Source organism: Halichoerus grypus, chromosome 8 (assembly GCF_964656455.1).
Source record: "Halichoerus grypus chromosome 8, mHalGry1.hap1.1, whole genome shotgun sequence".
Taxonomy (NCBI): Eukaryota; Metazoa; Chordata; class Mammalia; order Carnivora; family Phocidae; genus Halichoerus; species Halichoerus grypus.
The window spans coordinates 108,793,116-108,817,413 of record NC_135719.1 but is presented as its reverse complement, the minus strand read 5'-3'; the positions used below and the strand labels follow the sequence as shown (position 1 = coordinate 108,817,413).

General features: G+C 38.9%; 1 protein-coding gene across 1 annotated transcript in view; it reads left to right on the top strand.

The window, feature by feature from the left end:
• Window positions 1–21,716: 21,716 nt before the first annotated feature.
• DLGAP5 (DLG associated protein 5) overlaps window positions 21,717–24,298 on the top strand; it is a 35,415-nt gene continuing 32,833 nt past the window's right edge. The window contains exons 1-2 of the mRNA XM_036113898.2: window positions 21,717–21,831; window positions 23,415–23,653. Coding sequence (XP_035969791.1) covers window positions 23,416–23,653 — 238 coding nt within the window. The 5' untranslated portion in view covers window positions 21,717–21,831; window position 23,415. The remainder of the gene's footprint in view (window positions 21,832–23,414; window positions 23,654–24,298) is intronic.

The following is a 24,298-nucleotide window of genomic DNA, read 5'->3' as shown; positions in this document are numbered from 1 at the left end:
TCTGGAGATGGGCTCCTTGCTCAGTGGGGATCCTGCTTCTTCCTCTGCCTGCCACTCCCCCTGCTTGTGCTCTCTCTCTCTCTCTCTGACAAAATCTTAAAAAAAAAAAAAAAGAATTTGTGCCAAAAAAGTACTGAACAAGATACTTTATAATACTAAAGGCAGAAAAAAATATTAAAAGCAGAATTCACAATGAAAATATAAAATCTATGCACCAAATAACTCAGCATCAATAGTCATAAGGCAAAAAACTATAGAAGATACAAGGAAAAATAGAAACACACTAGAAGATACAGACTTCAATTCACTTCCCTTAATCTGTTAGAGCAAGTAGATAAAAAATAAGAATATAGAAGTAATGACTTCAAAGTGTCCAAAGGGAGATTTTTTTTTTTTTAAACTTAGCCTTATTGCTAATTAAGCATGAGAACAAAATAAAGACATCTGGGAATAAAACATTTACCATTCATACTCCCTACCTGAAAAAAATTACTAAAGGAAGTCCTTCAGCACAGAAGTAGGAATCCAAGGCATCAGGTTATACAATAATGGTGGCAACTAAGTAGAACCAGAAAAAATGAAGGAAAGATTTAAGCAGCAAATTTTTAAAAAGATTTATTTATTTATTTATTTATTTATTTGAGCGAGAGAAAGAAAGCAAGAGTGGGGGGCAGGGGCAGAGGCAGAGGCAGAAGCAGACTTCCCGCTGAGCAAGGAGCTCAATCCCAGGACCCTGAGATCATAACCAGAGCCGAAGGCAGATGCTTAACGGAGTTATCCGGGCGCCCTTAAGCAACAAATTTTAATGTCATAAGATTTGGTTTCTTTCTAAATTAGTCCAATCACAATATTTGCTTTATAGTAAATAATACTTACGTGATCATAGTATCATACATGCTGTTTATTGGCTTCACTTTGGAGTATCAAACAATGCCCAAAGTACAGGAGATTTTATTACAGAGTAGCAGGTGAATGTCATAAACCTTGGCAATTTAAAAATTATGTGGCAGGATATAAACTTCAGCCAACAAATTCAAGTATGTAAGAAATATCACTTTATCTTCTACACTTCAATTTAATTTCTACCTCTGGGGAATATTCCCTTTATTCCCCTGCCTCCCTTCTAAGACCTGTTTGATGGGAAATGTAAACACATCTTGGGATTTCTCTGCCCTCCCTGGGTCCCAAAGTACACAGTTACCAAAGCATCAGAGAGAAGGGGGACCCTCCAGTCATCAGTAATCTATGCTCAGGTAACTGTGAGCCTCAACAAATGGTTGTTTCCAATGATGCAGATCTCTGCTCCTTTGGAGCCCCACATATGGTATGAGAGTCCTAGCTGAGGTTTGGGAACCTTGTGCCAGTCCTGCCTTCCCCAGATATCTGACATGGCTATCTCTTCTGAGCTTGCCCCCTCCACAGGGCTCCACCATAGAGCAGGGTTTGCGTCTCACACAGCTTCTCAGCACCACCCTCATGAAATCTCCAGGAGAAGCCTCTCCCCACCTTTTACTTCTGTAAGTCATCATACTCCCTTTCTCAAATCCTATGCAACTCAGTGAGTTTAGGCTTACGGAAAACAAAAGCCAGGAAAAATTTTACAAGTTAATTCTGCTTTCCTCCCTGTCCTAAACCTCCCCTGAAGTGATAAAATGCAGAGCCCATTACTTGCTTGAATGGAGAAATGGAAAAGAGAAAATATAAATTAATATTATACAGTATTACTGAGGCACGTTAATATAGCTAAGAAAAATTGGGAGGTAGGTAGAAGTAGAAAGATGGGTAATATTCTCATTTTTCATTGCAGGTCCTCAATCCACACTAAACTTGATAAATCCGGAATTAAACATTTAAATATGTATTAAAGTAAATAAGTAAATAAGGCAACCACTAGAAAACATTTAAAAGTATACAAATATAAGCAATAAAATCCAGAGATAGAAGGGTAGTTCGTGATAAATTCATCTTTCATAACAGAATATCAATAGATCCTATGTAAATTTGATAAGACTTGAAATATGATAAACTAAAAGCAGAAGCTATTAACAAGAGTGATTCCTAGGAAATGAATTAGGGACTGGGGAGGAGAGGATGGAGTTGGGGAGAGGAGAGAGACTTTTTTTTCATTTTAAGTTTTATTCTAATTTTTTTATTATGTGCATGTAATTCTTTTCTAACAAAAAAACCAGATTAATTAAAAATAAAGATATGAAGTTATTTTAAACACACTGTCTCATTAATTTTTATGATATATTTAATAAAGAACTCACACATTAAAATTTGCCTATGGGTACTAGGCCTTTATTTTATTTTATTTATCTTATTTATTTTTATTTTTTTATTTTTTTAAAGATTTTATTTATTTGACAGAGAGAGACACAGCGAGAGAGGGAACACAAGCAGGGGGAGTGGGAGAGGGAGAAGCAGGCTTCCTGCTGAGCAGGGAGCCCAATGCGGGGCTTGATCCCAGGACGCTGGGATCATGACCTGAGCTAAAGGCAGCCGCTTAACGACTGAGCCACCCAGGCGCCCCACTAGGCCTTTATTTTAAAGATTCAATAGTTAATTCCTTCTCATATTATAAACACCTGCTAAAAAAAATCCAAACTGTAAAACAAATCTCCTTAGTTTTATACAGATGCACAAATAATTTACCCAAAAAGAAACACTTGGGAAACAGCTAGAAGGAAACACTAACAAAAATTAACGAGAGTAACAAAGCAGTGTTAATGAGTATGCAGTCTCTAAAAAGAAGAAATCATCCAAACATTTCATTATCAGTCACAAAAAAATCATCCAGTAAAACCATTTCTAATAATCTATTCCAGCACTGTTAAATCACAGTTCTTATCTATACTCTCTATCAATATAAATCACATTATATATTTAGTCATGAAATCTCAACTTCATGTAACACATATACATGGGTCCTGAATATGAGAAAGTATATATTGCAGTCATTAAGAACATGGACTTAGCACATGCATCAGAGTATAAATTCCTTCAGGAACTGGGCAAATTCCTTTATTCCTGGCTCTCATTTTTTTTTAAATAGTTACTTACCCACTGGATGCTAGTTATTGTCCAAAGAAATTTATTATCCGTTCCCTTTTAGATCCCAAACTTCCATCTGACATATTAATTGCAAACATTTTGCCACTCCATTGCTTTTCCTTTTAGTTTCATCTTGTGCAAATGTTTCTTACTTTATATAGACAGTATTTGAATTTTTCTATTTTGTGACAAATAATTTCTTTTAAGGTTTCTGTAATTTCTAAATTATTGGAGCCCTTGTTACTCAGTAATCCCCCCATCTGGGATTCTCTAAGAAATAATCAGAAACTGGTGCCTTGGTGGCTCAGTTGGTTAAGTGCGTACAACTCTTGATTTCAGCTGGGGTCATGATCTCAGGGTCAGGATCTAGCCCCATGGAGGGCTCTGTGCTTGGCGGGGAGTCTGCTTGAGATTCTCTCTCTTCTTCTCCCTGTCCCACCCCCCACCCCCCGCCCTGCGCACTCTCTCTCTCTTTCTCAAATAAACAAATCAATCAATCAATCAATCTTTTTTTAAAAAGATCCCTTTCACACTGAAATGGATCACCCTCAGAAGGAGGTGGCAGTGGGGCACCTGGGTGGCTCAGTTGGTTAAGCCTCTGACTCTTGGTTTCAGCTCAGGTCATGATCTCAGGGTTGTGAGGTCGAGCCCCGCGTTGAGCCCTGGGCTGAGCCCTCTCCACACTCAGAGTCTGCTTGCGAATCTGTCCCTCTGCCCTTTCCCCCCCAAAATAAATAAATAAAATCTTAAAAAAAAAAAAGAAAAAGGAGGTGGCACTAGTGGGGAATGATAGGTTGTGATGTAAATGTATACATTTTGCCTTAACAGGTATTTTTACTTCTTTCAGTTTTTAAAAATAGTTTAAAAAAATTATGTCACTCTTTCTCCCATTGTAAAGACCAGGGAAATAAAGAAAAAAATGTTGAGATATAAAACAAAAGCTTGAACAACACCTGTCATTTTAAAAGGTGTTAATTAAAGGATTATGTATAATAGGGAAATTAAAAATAGCTTAACTAGCTAGTAAGAGAATGATTAATTTGTAATATATAACACGTATAAAATATAATAAATTATTCAGCAAACACTTTCTTTTAAAGAAAGATGTGGGTTTTTTAAGATGTGTTTTTTAAATAACTGAAGATTTGGGTGGGAGGATGGGTTAGCCTGGTGATGGGTATTGAGGAGGGCACGTTCTGCATGGAGCACTGGGTGTTATGCACAAACAATGAATCATGGAACACTATATCTAAAACTAATGATGTAATGTATGGGGATTAACATAACAATAAAAAAATTAAAAAAAAAGATAAGAAGACAGTAACAAAAAAAAATTAAAAAAAATAAATAACTGAAGATTTTAACATTTAATTAGATCTTTAGGGACATATAGTTAGATTGAGTTATTTGCAGGAATTTTTTTTTAAATTTATTTATTTGACACAGAGAGACACAGCAAGAGAGGGAACACAAGCAGGGGGAGTGGGAGAGGGAGAAGCAGGCTCCCTGCTGAGCAGGGAGCCCGATGCGGGGCTCGATCCCAGGACCCTGGGATCGTGACCTGAGCTGAAGGCAGACACTTAACGACTGAGCTACCCAGGCGCCCCTACTTGCAGGAATTTTTAAGATACTATTTATTGTACAAAAACTATTATTACAATACTAGTAGAAATTAAAATACAAGAAAGTTCCATACAATCTTGCCACATCACACAGTTCCATCCAGGATTTGTCAATATGTGTGTTTAACTTTTAAATAATTGCAATCCGTCAACTCTGTATTTATATATTCTCACAGATGATTTTGCAAGTGTGTGCTTAAATTTTACAGTAAATTTGAAAAGTGTTTTTAATCACTTTGAAAGGAGTTCACAGCAGCAGCAAATGAACCCTTGTCACTTTATATAGAACATCTACATAATAAAAATGTCAATCAACATATTTTTTGCATTTCTGTTATGTTTTCTAAAACCAGTTCTGAGGGAAGAATCAACAGCTGTTAATGACTGGTGAAAGAAGGCAGCAATAAGTGGAGGAGAAAAGAAGTCTGAATGAATTTGACTTCCCTTAAATTTCAAAATGAACATTGAGGCGGGGAAATGATGCTCCAAAGCAATGGTTTACAGTGTTGTGCATTAAGGAAAATCTTACGCATCCTTTACCACAACGGAGACTGATTGGGAAACATCTTCAATGCTTGTTTTCTAGAAAGACTAGCAGTTTATAGTTGTGACCGACTAACATTAAATTTTGCCATTTTTACTAACTTTTGATAGCAATACCTCTTTGCTCTTCATTTTTCAATATTTTAATCAGATATGCACATAGTTTCTATTGGTAGATGCAAGGATATTGTTATTATTGTTGACATTGTTAATATTTTAAAGTACCATTTATTGAAAATCTATTATTCGTCAGATACTTTAATTTATCTTAAAATTCCATGAGGAAAGTATTATCAAAGGGAGGCTCAGGAAGAAGTAAGTCTCTTAACCAAGGCCATATGTAGACTTTAACCCATGGATTTAAAAAGTGGCAGGATTGGAATTTAAACCCATGTCTCTATGGGGCCAAAGCCCACACTCTTTTCACTACTACCCTATTCTCATCGTGATAGCCTGCTAATCCAAGGCTTGGTTTACAGGGACTCCAGAGCCACTAGACGTTAAAAGTTTATTAGGCATATAAAGTAAGAGCATCTTTAAAACATGGAAAAACAGGGGCACCTGGCTGGCTCAGTTGGTTAAGCGTCCAACTCTTGATTTCAGCTCAGGTCATGATCTCAGGGTCCTTGGATTGAGCCCCGCCTCAGGCTCGGTCCTCAGTGGGGAGTCTGCTTGAGGATTCTCTCTCCCTCTCCCTCTGCCCCTTCCCCGCTGGTGCTCTCTCTCTCTCTCTGTCTCAAATTAATAAATCTTTAATAAATAAAAAATAAAACATGCAAAAGCAGAACAAATTTCTGAAAAGGAGAATCCTTTATCTGCAATTCCTTCATCTTTTGATTCTAAAGGAAAATTTAGAGCCCCTTTTGCCTTCCTTTACCTTTAACTGTTCAGGCAAATTAATTAATGAATGAAGTTCCATTCACCACCCAGCCCCCACTTCTTGCCTTGCCAGAAACGGGGCTGGTCCAGAGAACACAGGAGTGCCCGTAGGATTTGGTCCTCCTGCCAACTTTCCCCTTTGTGGTCAGCTAATGGTAATTACCCTCCTAAAGTGCTCAGTGTACACCAGCTGCTATTTAAATAGGTTATTTCATTCAATTCTTACCACCTTATGAAATAGATGTTTTGATATTACCTACGTTAATGAAGTTTGAGAACAGAAATTGAGTAGCTCCAGGCCTAGAGCCCAGGTTGGTTAGACTCTAAAACTGCTTTCCACCCTTTACATTACAAATTTTTCTGGAATCAGTGAATAATTCATCTTGCTCCTTTTTGGTAATCCCATTTCAAGATTTCAAGACTCCATTTCAAGATGCCCATAGATAAAGTCCATCAGATGAAGACCACCAGGAACACACTTGTAGTTAAAGTTGGGTTTATTTACCTGCTGCAAGAGAGAGCATAAGGCCATCCACCCTGGGATGTCTGGGCAACAGAGACTTGGGAGGGGCTTACCTCAGGGTTGGAGCCCACGCCCAAGGATTCTGAAGAGGGACCGGGAGAAGTGGGGATCGGGTCTGAACTGGTGAGGTCATGAAGCGGGAGCAGTTGAGCAACTGAGGTTTCTCTGCGATTTTTGTTCTGGAGGCAACAGGAACAACGCGGAACAACAGATATCACTGATAAAGAAAAGAAAAGAAAAGGCAGTAATCCCTCCGAAGGACAGGGTCTGTAGAGCCAGAGGAGAAACATTGTTTACATGGCCTCCGCCTTCAGTTGGAAACATTTTAGAAGTTCTCTTAGGAATATTCTACTCTGATTACCTGTTTCCTTGGAAACTACAATTTAAAAACCTCTTGTCTGAAGCTCTTGGTTGGAAATTGAGGCTGTTTCCCTGTGTTAAAGTAACCCACAGGGCTCAGATCTTCTGAGTAGGAATGAGACATTCCATTTTCACGGATATTTCAAATAGCAATGTTTCTCATAAATTTGACATTTCCCAATAGAAAGGTAATGCAAGCCACACACACAATTAAAAATTTTCTAATAGCCACATTAAAAAGAAACAGGTGAGGGCGCCTGGGTGGCTCAGATGGTTGGGCATCTGCCTTCGGCTCAGGTCATGATCCCAGGCTCCTGGGATCAAGTCCTGCGTCTGGCTCCTGGCTCGGCGGGGAGCCTGCTTCTCCCTCTCCCTCTGCCTTTCCACCTGCTCATGCTCTCGCTCTCTCTCTATCTCTGTGTCTCGAATGAGTAAATAAAAAATCTATAAAAAATAAAAAATAAAAAAACAGGTGAAATTCATTTTAATAGGTTTTAACTCAACATACCCATAATTTATCCAAAATATTGCAACACAGAATATAAAGAAATATTAGATATTCTACTTTTTTTTTTTTTTTTTTTTGGTGCCATGGCTTCCAAATCCAGTATAGCAGATCTCAATTTGGACCTTAAATTTTCATTGGAAAGCTTGATCTGTATTTAGAGGTCATAAAATTTAGAGTTGAAAAGTATATCCACATACCCAAGTTGTTACAAGCATACCTAAAAGCTTCCCAATAACTGAATCAAATTTAAACTACCTGAGATTAGGTAAAATTAGAAATTTAGTCCTGAGTCACCCTAGTTACATTTCAGGTACTCCACAGCCACATGAGCCTGGCAGCAACCACTTTGCACAGCTCAGGTGTGTGATTTTAGAGAATATGTTTTCTCATTACCAAGCCCTTGACAGTAACTAACAAAAGCGGATTTTACAGGTTCACAATTATCCTCAGTTCTTTTTTTTCCACTATTCATAGAGGCCTCTTTTAGGCAACCAACTTGAACAATGGAGACCTGAGCGACATAGAAGGGCCCAAAGTGAACACTGGGCTGAATACAAACAGGCCCATTAGGTGACTCACCTCAAAATATCCCTAAGTCCTAGCTGATCAATGGGCTACTTACACCGGACACAGGTACCAAAAAAGGAAAATTCCATAGGTTCCCATACCTCCTCACCTTCCCTCCCGCCCCCACCACCTCTTGACTGTGTCTGCTTTGCTGTCCTTCCCACTGCTTCCTTGAGGTGTATTCAGTAAACTTCTATCTCCTTTGTCTGCCTGGGGTGAATTCTTTCTCCTCCCGTGCTCTGGCCTCCACTCCATCGTGCCGCCCTACATTTGGTGGCCCCCATCTAATCAGGAGACCCCACTCTACTCCCTTCTCTTTTGTAACCACAAATTCTCCGCCACATTAAATGAACTCAATTTTCTTGGATTCCAGTTTTTCTCTTCAGCTGCAGGGCTGGCTCCGTCACCTTAAATTGAAGCTCAGGGCTGCTGATCAGCCCTGTTTTCTCCCCTTCCTAGGGATTCCTTCATCATTGTGAACTAGGAGCATTATCTCTTACTTCTTCCAAGTGCATCCTTAATAGCATAAAGGAATTATGAAGTTTTTCAAAGCTCTACCCTGAAATTAGATGCCATTACAAGTAAGATACACCTTAGGTTCTTTGGGACAGAAATCATTAGAAGTGCCCTCAGCATTGAAGAGTTTTGCCAGACTGTGGATAGCCCTCCTATCTACTTTAGTCTGTGAGGATAGGGCCTCAGAGATCGGGCATGTGTGTAACTCTTGATGACTTAATGGGGGAAAAGTATACTCACATTCATTTTCAGTTCTGTCTTTGGCTAATTATGAATCATCGGTAAATCACTTTAATCAGCATGTTTTCTGAGGCGTGCCCTGATATTTGCTACAATATTGCGTGAACATCTTTAGTTTTCAGAATACAAGAAGCCAAAGAGAAACATTGGTATGATCATGTTGAGAGGCAGCCTGGTATTCTAGAAAGAGCATAAACATTGAAGTCAGAGGTGTGGATTCAAATCTGTAGTCAAGTAGTCAAGGCATGAAGAAGTGCTATCCCCTTAAGATGGGCCAGTAACATGGCTTTAAAGGGGGGACTTGGAGTCAAAAACCAGCTACCTGCTGAATCTGCAATGCTCTGTTTCTTTAGGTCAGAATTAGATTAATATGTATTAGATTTATCCTGAAGAAGTTTTGTGTAAAGTTACGTTTTATATAGTATGTGTGCACCAGGCAATAGGCTCAAAATGCAAGGCTAAGGATTTTTACAGTCACTGAAAGGAACATTCTGACATCATTTCATGTCCCCATTTAAACTATAAGAAAATGTCATCAGTCAATACAAATGCTCTTTGCGGGGCGCCTGGGTGGCTCCGACAGTTAAGTGACTGACTCTCGGTTTTGGCTCAGGTCATGAGATAGAGCCTGAATCAGGCTCTGCACTGGGCTTGGAGCCTGCCTAAGATTCTCTCTCTCTCTCTCTCTCTCTCTCTCTCTCTCCCACTGCCCCTCCCACCACCACGTGCCCCCACTCTCATGTCTGCTCTCTCTAAAAAAAAAAAAAAAATGCTCTTTGCATGATCATTGAAATGATTGAAATGTATTGGCTTACAGCACTCCATTTGCTATTTTACTGAGCAATTTTATTGACTGTAAAACTTGAATATTTTTAAACAATTTTATGATTACCAAACAATTTAAGTTCATTGTAGAAAAATTAGGAAAATATGTAACCAAAATAGAAACTGAAAATTACCTCTTATTACACTCTCTAGATCTAAGAATTATTGGAATTCTGACATTTCCTTTTTCCTTTGTCCACTTTCTCTGTGTGACCCAGGGCAGGTTACTTTAAGGCACATCACTTACCTGTCTGTATCTGTTTCCTAACCCTCGCTACCTCATAAGGTTCTTGTGAGGACTAAATGCGTAAAGTGCTTTTAAAACAGTGCCTGCTGCATAGCAAAAGCTTATTAACTATTAGCCATTATAATAATCAAATATAGATATTTTACTTCCCCACACTGGATTAAAACCATATAGTTTTGGATTCTGCTTTTTATTTATTTTTTTTTTTTTAAAGATTTTATTTATTTATTTGACAGAGAGAGACACAGTGAGAGAGGGAATGTAAGCAGGGGGAGTGGGAGAGGGAGAAGCAGGCTTCCCGCCGAGCAGGGAGCCCGATGTGGGACTCGATCCCAGGACCCCGGGATCATGACCTGAGCCGAAGGCAGACGCTTAACGACTGAGCCACCCAGGCGCCCCTTGGATTCTGCTTTTTAAAAAGCTTTTCATTACTTTGACAGTACTTTCCCATCTTTTTTTTTTTTTTTAAAGATTTTATTTATTTGACACAGAGAGAGCGTGCACAAGCAGGCTCCTGACCGAGCAGGGAGCCCGATGCGGGCTCGATCCCAGGACCCTGGGATCATGACCCAAGCCAAAGGCAGACGCCCAATGACTGAGCCACTCAGGTGCCCCCTTTTTTTTTTTTAAAGGTCTCATTGATAACGCTATTGCTCCACGTAGCACCAGAATCCTCTTCTTGGAAAAACGGTTTTGAGATTTTTATGGAGGATAGTTCACCAGTATCTAATTGAGACAGTATTCATTTTAAAAAGTTGTTAATTATTAAATATAAAAACTACTAGGGGCCCTTGGGTGGCTCAGTCAGTTGAGCATCTGACTCTTGATCTCAGCTCAGGTCATGATCTCAGGGTCATGAGCTCAGGCCCCACATTGGGCTCTGTGCTGGGCGTGAAGCCTACTTAAATAAAAAATAAAAATAATATAATATAAAACAACTACTATGATTTAAAAGACTGATAATAGTGCAATGTTCAGAGGTTACTAGTGTACATTAAAATCTCACTAATTTTAGTTTAGTCATTAATAGCAAGCAGGCCTTCACTAAACAGTTGCTGGTTAGCTGATTAAGTGATTGCTTAGCTAAAAAAGTTGATTAGTGCTGAATGGGATCGCCATAGCTCCTCCAGATTTGATACAAGGTGTTTGTTTACAAGTTCACCATTGGAAGAACGATTTGAGGGCAAGAACTGTATCTTACTCACTTATATTGTCCCCAATGCTTAAATATAGTACTTAGTTCTTTGGTTTTTTTTAAAGATTTTATTTATTTATTTGACAGAGAGACATAGCGAGAGAAGGAACACAAGCAGGGGGAGTGGGAGAGGGAGAAGCAGGCTTCCTGCTGAGCAGGGAGCTCGATGTAGGGCTCGATCCCAGGACCCTGGGATCATGATCCGAGCCGAAGGCAGATGCTTAACGACTGAGCCACCCAGGCGTCCCTAATACTTAGTTCTTAGGGCTCAATGAATGTTGAACTAAATTTTACAAAAAGACTTAAAAGTTCAATAACCAGTTATCTAAATTTAGTGGCTTCTATAACCGATTTTTAAAGGTAAATAAACACAAATTAATACCACACTTTGGTTAATTGTGGGTTATGGAGCTCCTCCCCGACATCCTCCCCGTTAGAAGGTGGAAAATCCTCCAAACTGAGAAGGTACTTTGAGACAGAAAAATGATGCAAACCACTCCATGCAGTCTAGAAAGTTTCATCAAGGGTAACTTACAGACAGCGGGGAATCCAGTGAACAAATGATCCAAGCACCACTCAGCTATCCTCCGCCCAGTCCTGACCTTAATCCCCAGCCTTTATAGAGCGAGGGGCATGGTGGTGAGGTCACAGGGTAGTTATCTGAAGTGGCACCATCTGAGCACCAGAGGATCTCTCCTCATTATCTAAAGCAGCGCCTTCTGTGCACCAGTTTAGGGACGATCAGAACAAGGCTTCTGGCATGGCAGTTGGGGCTGACATTAACCTCTGGGGGCCTGGAACACATCACCCTGAGGGAGGTCATTTCAGAGCATGAACAAGATGGAGGGCCAAAAATGGAGTCCGTGTTGTCAGCACCCCGACACCGCCACTCTTTACCATTGAGTTAATACCCTTTCAGAGTATTAAAAATAGCTTTGCAATTGGAGTAGATGGAGCAAATGTCCCACTTTCCAAACTGTATCAACACATTGAGATCTTATCATCTCCAAGCCTCCAAATAACCACTGACCATGTCTAAAATTTACAGTCTCTGTGATCTTTCTTAAGATTGACATTGTGAGAAGAATTTAACACATGTGTAAAATGTAAAGGAATGGTGCCCTGCTATTGGACATTTTGAAGAGAAGAGGAAAGAAAAAATTCTACTCTAGCTCCTCTGTAACATGGCTATTATAATTTTGCTATATTCCTGTTCACTTTTTCAACAGTGAACAAGCATTGTCCATTTCATTTCACACTAACACTATGTTATATGCATTTTTCTATGCTGTAACTTGGCTTTCGTGGTTGTTTTTAGTGATTGCCTAATATGCCATCAAACAGATTAGACTGTTTACCCAAACCATTCCCCCAGTGTTGACAATTTAAATTGCTTCCAGTTTTTCATTGTCTGGAAACCGGTGAACCTCTTTAAGCATATTTTATGATAAATCATGGCATTTTGAGGTCAAAAGGCTCTGAAGTTTTCATGGCTCTCAGCACATACTGCCCAAGTGCTTTCTCAAAGGATTATATTAATTTACAGTGTCACATCTATGTAAAAATAATTCACCATCTACACACCTGAATTCATTGTTATAAATATGATTTTGGCATAATTTCCCTGCCACATAGAAGAACATCACCAATTACAGCATTCTTTCTTCTACATATGTGTATTCATTTGCCCTAAAATATGTAATAATGGAATTTTGATATATATATTTTTAATTTTTATTGTTATGTTAATCACCATACATTACATCATTAGTTTTTGATGTAGTGTTCCATGATTCATTGTTTTTGCATAACACCCAGTGCTCCATGCAGAACGTGCCCTCTTTAATACCCATCACCAGGCTAACCCATCCTCCCACCCCCCTCCTCTCTAGAACCCTCAGTTTGTTTTTCAGAGTCCATCGTCTCTCATGGTTCGTCTCCCCCTCCGATTTCCCCCCTTCATTCTTCCCTGAATTTTGATATATTTTTAAGTGACACCATGACCTCTTTTCCACAGCCTTTTTCTTGACAGTTTTTTATTTTAGGCTTCTACAATTACAAAAACTGCTGATTCATTAATTTTTAATACTGAGATATTCTGATTTTAGGTCATGATTATTTTAAGTTAGAATGTATCATAAATGTTGCACATTACAGTTTATAGAACAGACAATGACTTTGCAGACTTGTACTTATTAACTTAAAAATATTTCTTTAACTGGAAAGATGGTGTCCCTCTGATGGTAAAAATCTCAACGAAAAGAACTATGCTAGCTTTGCCAATTTCATTATGTAATTTCACCTAGAAATGCTTAAGTATAACATAGATAAATAAAATTTCATAGAAATCCAACAACTCCTTTTGTTTTAGGTGTTCTATTTACTTCTATCCCTATCTTATTTGTTGAAACGCCTAGCATGATTTATGAATTTGTTAAAGGGAACAATTACCCCCCAGACAATCACTCTTAGAAAACATCTATCTTTGGGGATTCCTGGGTGGCCCAATCAGTCAAGAAACTGACTCTTGATTTTGGCTCAGGTCATGGTCTCAGGGTCGTGAGATTGAGCCCCATGTTGGGCTCCATGCCCAGCGGAGAGTCTGCTAGAGATTCTCTCCCTCTCCTTTTGTCCCTCCCCCCACCCCACTCTCTCGTTCTCGAAATAAATAAATAAATCTTAAAAAAAAAAAAAGGAAAGATAATATGTATCTCCCAGAGATCCTATATCAGAACATAATTAGTAATTTTGGGAAAATAGTGTATATAGACTATGTTATTTATAAACATCATTTTCTTTCTTGCTTTCTTTCTTTCTCTTGCCAATGAAAAATACTTTAACAACAACAGCAGATTTTATCTATACAGAGCTTTACAGTTTCCAGAACATTTTCACATGTATTATTTCCATTTCATCTTCAACACAACTCTATTAAGTGTGTATGTAGGTAGACATGATCACTCCCATGGTTTGTATATGGGAGAACAAAGGTTCAGAACCATGAAGGTTCAGGTATCATTTGCCCAAAGATAAACATCTCATACACCTCATCACAGGAAATTATGGGGCTTCCTCCAGGGGTGTCTACATTTGCTGAAAATACTGGGAATAACATACCACTTTAATATTAAAATAAATTCCATACAGAATTCGCATTTTATGGAGAAAAATGCATCAACATGATTTTTAAGGAAAAACATGAGAATTTGACTAACTGTAGAATGTGATAGACCACGCTGGGCTGCTGCCTCAGACCACTGGAGATACCACCAACACTTCTCTGCCCTTAGATCTGTGCAATGGAAAACGTTTGAGAAATACAGCTGAGACCACAGACGTGAAGCAGAGGTGAACTGTCCCACTGATATCTATCCAAATTCCTGAACCGTCGAATCAAGAGCAAGTAAAATGGATATTGTTTGATGCTACAAACATTAGGATAATTTGTTGCACAGCAGTAGATAACTGGTATAATACCCTTTGTGTATTTTCATTCATGATATTACTTGTGTCTCTTTTTTGGATCCATCTTATTAGCATTTTATCTTTTTAAATTTTTTATAAAGAATTAAGTTTTAACTGTGTTGATTTTTTTAACAGAGTTGATTTTCTTAATGTATCTTTGCTTTCTATTTCATTGCTTTCTTTTTTTCTTTCATTATTTCTTTCTTATTTTCTTTTTTTTTAACTTTATTTTTTTTAGTAATCTCTCAATGTGGGCCTCGAACTCACAACCCTGAGATCAAGAGTTGCATGCTCTTCCGACTGAGCTAGCCAGGTGCCCCTTTTCTATTTTCTTTGTCTTTATTGTTTTCTTTCTAATTTCTTAAGAGGAACACATAGCTTATTAATATTGAGATTTTCTTCTTTTCTAACTTAAGCATTTAAGGCTCAAAATTTCCCTCAAAGCATCTATTTTGCTTTCTCTCACAAGTTTTGATTGCATTTTTTTTATTACCGTTTAGTTTTAGGCATTTCAAAATATCCCTCATAAGTTCTTAAATCGAGAGTTATTTAACAGGAATTTCTTAATTCATCTTTTTGCTCTTAATGTCTAACTTTATTGGATATCTATTCATTGAAGTTTGTTGAAGTTTTTTTTTTTCAAGATCTTATTTATTTATTAGAGAGAGAATGAGAGAGAGAGAGTGAACATGAGAGGGGGGAGGGAGAAGCAGACTCCCTGCTGAGCAAGGAGCCCAATGTGGGACTCGATCCTGGGACTCCAGGATCATGACCTGAGCCGAAGGCAGTCGCTTAACCAACTGAGCCACCCAGGTGCCCTGTCGAAGTTTTCTTTGTGGTCTACTATGCAATCATTTGTAGCTATTCCATGTGTGCTTGAGAAAGATGGATTCTCTGATTGTTCGTTGTTCATTTGGTCAAGTTTGTGAATTGTTTTGATCAGATTTTCTCTATATCCTTGCTAATATTTTGTCAGTTTGGCCTATCAATAATGAGAGAGGTATGTTGAATCCCTCACAATAAATTGGATTTATCAATTTTTTTTCTGTAGTTCTATAAATTTTTGCTTCATCCATTGTGAGTCTATTTCATCAGATGTATACATGTTTCAAATTACTCTACCTTGGTGAATAGAATCTTTCATCATGATACCCTGACTCTTTCCATCCCTAACAATGTATCAGCTTCTTTTTGGTTAGTATTTGCCTGACATAATATATATCATTCCTTTATTTTTCACTCCATGTCTGTGCTTTGGGCATATGTCTTATAAACAGCACATATCTGGATTTTTAAAATCCAATATATCTTCTGACTAGTGAGTTTAGTCCATTTAACCTTACTGTAATTATTGATATATTTATAAATTTTTCTATCATCTTAATCTGTAATTTCAGTTTATCCCACATTTCCTATTTCCTACTTTTAAAAAGGTACTATATGTAAAAGCTCCTTATTAGATGAGAATTTTAGTACATCATCTTATCCCTTGCTTTCTCTTTACTCTCACCTTCCGTATCTTGATAGTATCTAGAGACTTTCTTTCTAGGTTATTGTGAATGTATGTTCTCTTTCTTTTGGTCTTAGCAGTTTTTAAACAGCAACAAATATTACTAATGTATTTGTTCACTTTCAAATCTTTTTTTTTTAATTTATTTATTTGAAAGAGAGAGAGAGCACAAGCAGGGGGAGCAGCAGGCCGAGAGAGAGGGAGAGGGAGAAGCAATGTGGGGCTCGATCCCAGACCCTGAGATCATAACCCGAGCTGACGGCAGACGCTTAACTGACTGAGCCACCCAGGTGCCCCCCAAAATCTATTTTTATATTCCTGTCTGTATCTCCTGGAGACCTTAGTTGTTACTATATAGGAACAGGCACAGTTTGTCCCAAGAGAATGATAGCAGAGAACTGAAAGCCAAACTTTTACAATTTCCTATTTTATTCTCCACTGCCTCCTGCCCCAAGCTATAATCATCTTCCCAGAAACACCAGTTCAGAACAGCCACATTGCCCCAGAATTTTCTCTTTCCTTGGTATTTGGGTGTTTACTAGGTAACTTGGCATTTTTCCCCCCTCTGCAGCTCCTTTGAGGTTGATCTTGGAAGAGGGAGCCAGCAATTTTACTCTGTCACCATCTTGGTAGGAAACAGAACTGCAACTAATTATTTTATTTAATCTTCCCAACATTCCTAAGAGGTAGATAAGGAAATGGAGAGTCAGAGAACTTTCCCAATGTGAAGCTGCAATTAAAAAATATGTATTTATTTATTTGAGAAAGAAAGAGAGTGCGTATGTGTGAGCCAGTGGGAGTAGGGTCGGGGAGGGGCAGTGGGAGAGGGAGAGAGATTCTTAAGCAGACTCCATGCTGAGCCCAGAGTCCATCACAGGGCTTGATCTCAAGACCCTGAGATCACAACCTGAGCTGAAACCAAGAGTCAGAGGCTTAACTGACTGTGCCACCCAGGTGCCCCTAAATCTGCAATTTTAAACCCCATCTATTTGACTCCAAAGCCCATGTGCTTTTCCATTCTCAAATTAACATTGAAAACAAGCCATATTCTCAGCCAGGAAGATAAAAATACCTAGGTTTGAGTCCTGGCTCTGCTACTTAATTAGCTGTGGGATCTAATGCAAGTCATTAGTCCTCAAAGTCCTTTCCCTCACTAAAACCTTATTTCTTACTTATACTCTCTGCCTGTGTTTCAGTAATTCCCAGCGAAGCTTTAATTCATTCCAGTATGGTTTCTGCCACCATTGTTCAACTGAAATTATTCTCACCACAGTTGCCAATCTCATCCTTATTGCTAAATGGATTGAACATGCAATGTTGTATCCTTCCCATATATCATGCTTTGTTTATATTTCTTAATGCACTAAAGTACTATATAGTTTTAGTTAACTCAGAAAAATCGCCTGAATGGCCATACTTACAGATTTCAGTTATATGTGGTGCTGGACCAGTGAGACAAGTGAGAAAAGATTGAAGTTATCACACACAAATTAATTTGAGATGGATCACAGACCTAAACATTAGGTCTACCAAATTTCTGGAAGAAAACATAGGAGAATAACTTCATGACCTTGTGGTAGGCAAGTATTTCTTAAAGAAACAAAGCACTAAAGATAAAAGAAAAAATTGATAAATTAGACTCCATCAAACTTAAAACGTTTTACCTACCAATGATGCTATGAATAAAATGAAAAGGCAACCAACAGAGTTGGTTTTCCAAGTGTTCTGTTCTTGGAGTGGGAGGTTACAGATAAGCAAAGGGAGGAAGCTAGAATGATCTATGTGGTAGTGGATTACAATTGGAGACATCAGCATGAATTCATGGTTAATTTAATATAGATACAGGTGGTTATGTATAGAAATATTTATAGATCTGGATATGCATACCTTAGTATAGAAACAGGTATATTTCTTCACTCTGTCAGCTGAAAGACTATCCAGTAGCAAGGAGCACATCTCATAACCAGATCCTGGTTTCTAGTACCATTCTCCAATAAAAGGAACCAAGTCTCCTTGGAGAAATGGCTGGTCCTAGTAGTGGGGCAGTGAAAATACAAGATAGGCTCAGAGCATCTTGTAGGGTCAGAAAGTAAGGAAGTACTAAAATAAATAAACAAAAACAAACAAAAAACAGCAACAAAAAAGTCCCTCAATCATGAAGATATATTAAAGTGACAGAGGAACAAACTGAAAAAGCTACCAATGGCCAAAGTTAGAACAATTTGAGCAACAAAATAAAGTAGTATTAGGGTATGACCCAAAGTATAAAATAAATATCCATGGGGCGCCTGGGTGGCGCAGTTGGTTAAGCATTTGACTCTTGGTTTCAGCCCAGGTCATGATCTCAGAGTCGTGAGATCAAGCCCCGTGATGGGCTCTGTGTTGGGTATGGAGCCTGCTTAAGATTCTCTCTCTTCTTCTCCCTCTGCCCCTCCCACTCATGCTCTCTCTCTCTAAAATAAATAAATAAATCTTTAAAATAAATATCCATGAGTCCTGATATAAATGATTAAATAAATAAGTAATAGAGAAGACACAAATCTCCCATGCAAACCATTCCAAATAGCTTATGTTCATAGTGTTTATCCTTAAGAAGATGGAACATAACCTCCCACTCCTTAAGTGTAGGCTGTCCATAGTTATTTCCTTCCAAAAGGAACAGTCTGGAAAGGGGGAAAATTAGTACTTTTACAGTAGAGAATCCTGACAAACACTACCTCAACCAAGTGGTTAAGGTTAACATTAACAGTGATAAGTCATGTTGATATTATGTACTTGATATGATATAATGGGAATGACGCTTCACCTCTATGATCTTCCTCCCAAAAACCCATAACCCCAGTCTAACCATGGGGAAAACGTCAGACAAATTCCAACTGAGGGGCATTCTACAAAATATCTGATCAGTATTCCTCAAAATTGTCAAGTTTACCAAAAACAAGGAAAGTTCTGAAAAACTGTAACAGGGGGAAATGGATGTGGGGCTTATAGGAACTCTACTATTTTTGTAATTTTTCTGTTAATCTGAAATCATCCTAAAAGTTTACTATTTAAAAAAAGTCAACCAATAGCCTGGAAGAATATATTCAAAATACATCTATAATATGACAAAAGACTTATATCCAGAAGAGATAGAACTACTACAAATGAATACTTTAAAGACAACCAAATTTAACGGCTGAGCCACCCAGGCGCCCCCCGGGTCCTGGGATCGAGCCCCACATCTGGCTCCCTGCTCGGCGGGAAGCCTGCTTCTCCCTCTCCCGCTCCCCCTGCTTGTGTTCCCTCTCTCACTGCGTCTCTCTCTGTCAAATAAATAAATAAAATCTTTAAAAAAATAAATAAAGACAACCAAATTTAAAACGATAACCCCCAATTTTAAAAAACAGGCAAAAGGGGCGCCTGGGTTGCTCAGTCAGTTAAGCATCTGCCTTCAGCTCAGGTCATGATCCCAGGGTCCTGGGATTGAGTCCCGCATGGGCTCCTCGCTCAGCAGGGAGTCTGCTTCTCCGTCTGCCTCTCTACCTGTCTTGTGCTCTCTCTCTCTCTCTCAGATAAATAAATAAAATCTTAAAAAAAAATCACTTAGCTGGTTTCTGTGCCAGCAGTTTAAAAAAAAACCAAAAACAAACAAAGAAAACAGGCAAAAGATTTGAAGAAATATTTCACAAGATATAAAAATAGTCAATAAGTACATGAAAAGATGCTCTTCATCATTAGACATTGGGGAACTACAAAATTAAAACTCAATACCATTTCACACCTACTAGAGGTGTTTCAGGATTTCTTTTCCTTTAGTGCCCATGGTTCTTGGTCATGCCGCTTTGAAGAATGAAGAGGTAGGCCAGGCAAAGAGTGGTGGGCAGCACAGCGAAGCTTATTGAATGATAGTACAAAGCTCCCCAAGAGGGAGGGGACCCAAAAGGGTTGCCACCAGACTTTCTAAGACTAGAGGTTTTTATGAGAATGTTGGAGGGCTGTTTTAATCTGATTAACCCTCCATACTCCTGTCACCCAACCAGGTTTTTGTCCACGCACTCATCTATTAGGTAGTTGTTCACGTGGGAAAGGGTGGAGGGCTCCTTCCAGTGTGGTGTAAATTCCTTTTAAGGGTAGTTTCCTCTTGAGGGGAGAGGGGGCTTTGTCCCTGCCTGCCTTTCTCCTCCATTAGAGGGGTTAAAATTAGAGTGATGACTCCAAATGTTAGCAAGCATGTGGAACAACTGGGGCTCTTATACATCACAAGTGGGAGTGTAAAATGGTCCAGTCATTTTGGAAAACTGCTTATCAATTTCTTATAAAATTAAGCTTACCTTCAACGACCCAGATATTCCACACCTATATTTCCCCAAGAGAAATAAAACATGCCCACAAAAAGATTTGTACAAGAATGTTTATAGCAACTTTTTAAATAATAACTAAAAACTGGACCGATCTAAATGTCCATCAGTACGTGAATGGGTAAGCAAAGTTCAGTTGATCCTTACATTACAGGGGGCTAGGGGTACCAACCCCCTTACAGCAGAAAATCTGAGTGTAACTTTTGACTCTCCCAAAACTTTACTAATTGTCAATTGTTGATAGGAAGCCTTACCAATAACATAAACAGCTGATTAACATATTTTGTATAGGTATTACATACCGTATTCTTACAAGAAAGTAAGCTAGAGAAAATGTTAAAATCATAAAGAAGAGATAATACATTTACAGTACTGTATTTATTAAAAAAAAAAACTACGTAGAAAAGGACCCATGCAGTTCAAACCCATGTTGTTAATTATATACAATTGAATTCTCTTTGACCATAAAAACAACTAAATGTTGATTCACTCACAATAGGGATGGATCTTGAAAACATGAAAGAAGGCGGGTGTGAAAGAATACCTACCACCTTTATTTTTATGATGATAGACATCAGAGGAGTGGTTGTCTAAAAGGTGGGAGATTGGAAAGGGGCTTGAAGGAACTCTTGGGTAGTGGTTACACAGCTTTTTACATTTAATAAAACTCATCAAATCTACACTAAAAAAGCTGTTTTTCCTGTTTTTAAATTTTACTTCAATAAAAAAAAAAAAAATGGAGGGGGAAAAAAAAGACTGGCTGGGTGCCTGTGTGCCTCAGTCGTTAAGCATCCAATTCTTGATCTCAGCACAAGTCTTGCTCTCCAGGTCCTGAGTTCAAGCCCCACGCTGGCTACCCCCTGGGCGTGGAGTCTACTTAAAAACCAAACCAAACGAAACAAAAATTGGCACCCTTGGTAAGTCGACACTAAACAATTAAAGGAGAAATTTGATGGGTTAATTCCTTCCTTTGAAACGTTGAGGAAAACAGTCCAATAAACTCTCTGATTTTTGTGACTAAATAGGGACATTAAAAAGCCCTGGAAACTCTCCGCTCCTTCTCAGTTATCTGGAGGCCTGGGAGCAGGGGTGACTCGAACGCCAGTTACGCGGGCCCAGGCTCCGCCCCTTATCAATTGCAGACCCGCCCATTCATTCCACTCACACCCATCCTTTGAACCGTCCGTTCACCTTTCAATCAATTCAAATATCGCAAGGAGCAAACCAATCGCAAGCCTCTTCGAAGGGAAGAGGCGGGCATTTCCCCGGAAGTGTTGGTTAAAACCCCTCCAATCAGAGGCTCCGTGAGGGAAGTTTGAATTTTGCGGAGCTCTGGGTTGTAGGGGTTCCTGCTTCGGAGGCGGCAGTGGTTCTTCAGACCCAGAGGATTCCTTTACTTTTAGTTCTGTTGAGGTTTTACTCCAGAAGCTGCCTCAGGTAGGTGGGTGCTGCGGAGCTGGCGGGAGGGAGCTGGCCCGCTTTGTAGAAGTTCTGGAAGGGTCGGAGGACGGAGGCGGTGGGCTGGACGCAGGTCAGGGGAGTCTCCTCTAGGACCGTGTTACAAGTCCTTCCTGTAGCTGATGACGCAGCCCTCCAGGAGAGTAAATATTTGTTGCCCTTGCCCATGTAGTAGTCAGCGTTTCGCCACCGGGGCGTAATTAGCCTTTGGGGCGGGACAGTATTTAGTAGGTACTGCAAAGTATTGTTAGCCCCAACATTAAATTCCAGTAGCTCTTCTCAGATCCCGTGAAAACTGAAAACACCCCGGTTGAGAACTTCTAGACAAGCAAGACTAAGGCATTTCTAGATTTTCAAGCTGGAAGAAACTCCAGCAAGTCAAAGAACAGAGCTTAGATATATGCGAAGAGCCAGGCTGCCTGACTTGGGATGCCAGCTCCACTACACTTTAGCTGTGCTAACGGGAGCAGTTAATTTCCCTCATCTGGATAATGGCAGTAATACTATCTTTTAGTGTTTAAGTAATTATTAAATATCACTTTAGTGTTAGTTCTCTTTCTCCCTCGCCTTCCCTTCTCTGCTGTGTATAATGCTATGCTGTATTTTAAAATAACTAGTCATAAGTTTTATTTTTTCTTTAATATTCAGCAAATTAATACTTGGCAGGAGGTGGCAAATCAAATCGTAGAGGAGGATTCTTGAAAAGCACAGTCCTTGGGTGCCTGCTGGCTCAGTCGGTCGAATGTGGGACTCTTGATCTCCGGGTAGCGGGTTAGGGTTAGGCGAGCAGCGAGCTTGAGGCCCAGGTTGGGTGTAGAGTTTACTTAAAAAACAAAAGAAAACAAAACACAGTCCTTTGTCACTTCCCCATGGCTTTTGAAGAAGAATCTTATTGGCATCCAAGTCATATGCATTCTCAATTTTAGCCTCTGTTGATTGCTTTAAATCATGTAACATTTTAATTTGTTGCATTTCTTATGCAGATTTTTCTTTTATCTGGAGTTCTCCGGCAGACTTTCTTAGTTATTCTTGTTGAAGAGTGTAGTGTGCTTATAATTTTTGTAACTTCCTAATGCCTCTTGTTTATATTCTGGACCATAGCTTCCTGGGCTTCACGTCATCTGTCAAGCAAGTTTTTATTTGTTTATTTATTTTTTTAAAGATTTTTTATTTATTTATTTGACAGAGAGAGACACAGCGAGAGAGGGAACACAAGCAGGGGGAGTGGGAGAGGGAGAAGCAGGCTTCCTGCCGAGCAGGGAGCCTGATGCGGGCTCCATCCCAGGACCCTGGGATCATGACGTGAGCCGAAGGCAGAGGCTTAACGACTGAGCCACCCAGGCGCCCCGCAAATTCCTATTTAGAACTAAATAAAAAATTTGTTTTTCTTTTGATAATTTCCTTCCCTCTCTTTAGTGTTACATACTTATTCCCCCCTTTTTTTTTTGTATGTTAATGTTTTTATTTTCAAAGACTCTGAGATAGGACAGGAGTTGAATTGAAATCTTAATTTTTTAAATAATAAAAATCCATGGAAGTTGGTCTCTTTTTTCCTCTGATAGGATGTCTTCGTCACATATTGCCAGTCGACACAGAAAGGATTTAAGTATTGACATGATTAGAACCAGAATTGCTCATAGAAAATCACTGTCTCAAAAAGAAAACAGACATAAGGAATATGAACGAAATAGACATTTTGGTTTGAAAGATGTCAACATTCCAACCTTGGAAAGTAGAATTCTTCTTGAATTAGATGAGACATCTCAAAAGCTTGTTCCAGAAAAGGCCAGTGTCAAGCCAAGTAAGTAAAGGTCTATTGTAACTTTAAATGCATTGAAGAGTAAATAAAATTTGGTTTAATACCTGAGGTTACGAAAACCCTGAACAGAAGCATGGAGTTTTGAAACATCATTCCAGGTAACTTGGTATTTTCTACAACTAAATGCTATTTGTTTAAGGTAAAGGCTGTGCAAGTCCCTGGCTAGGCTAAAGCCATTCACCTATGGAGTATTATAACACTGTATTATCTATATTGCCTAATAGGAATCCTAAAGTTCTTACTTTTAGAGCTTGATAAGATAACTATTGACAAGAGAAATTGATAAGGGGCATTAAAAATAGAACTGATTGAAGAATCCAAGAAATAAGGATACCTTATCAATGGGAACGTTTCTCAGACGAGCAAAGAATTCACCCTTCCAATTTGCTAAAAGGACTTGTAGTCATTAGGAAGGAAAAAACCAATTAAAGAAGAAAGGAATGATCTCAGCAAAAGATAAAAATAAAAGTAGAGTGTCTTAGAAGGCAAGGGATGCTATAGACAAGAAGGAAGAGAATTGGGAAATGACTTTCAAATTTTGCCAAAAGGAATCACTGGACTCCTATTTAGTTGCATTTATATAACAGGCATTAAGAGCTGGATTGCAGTGAAATAAAGCAGGGATAA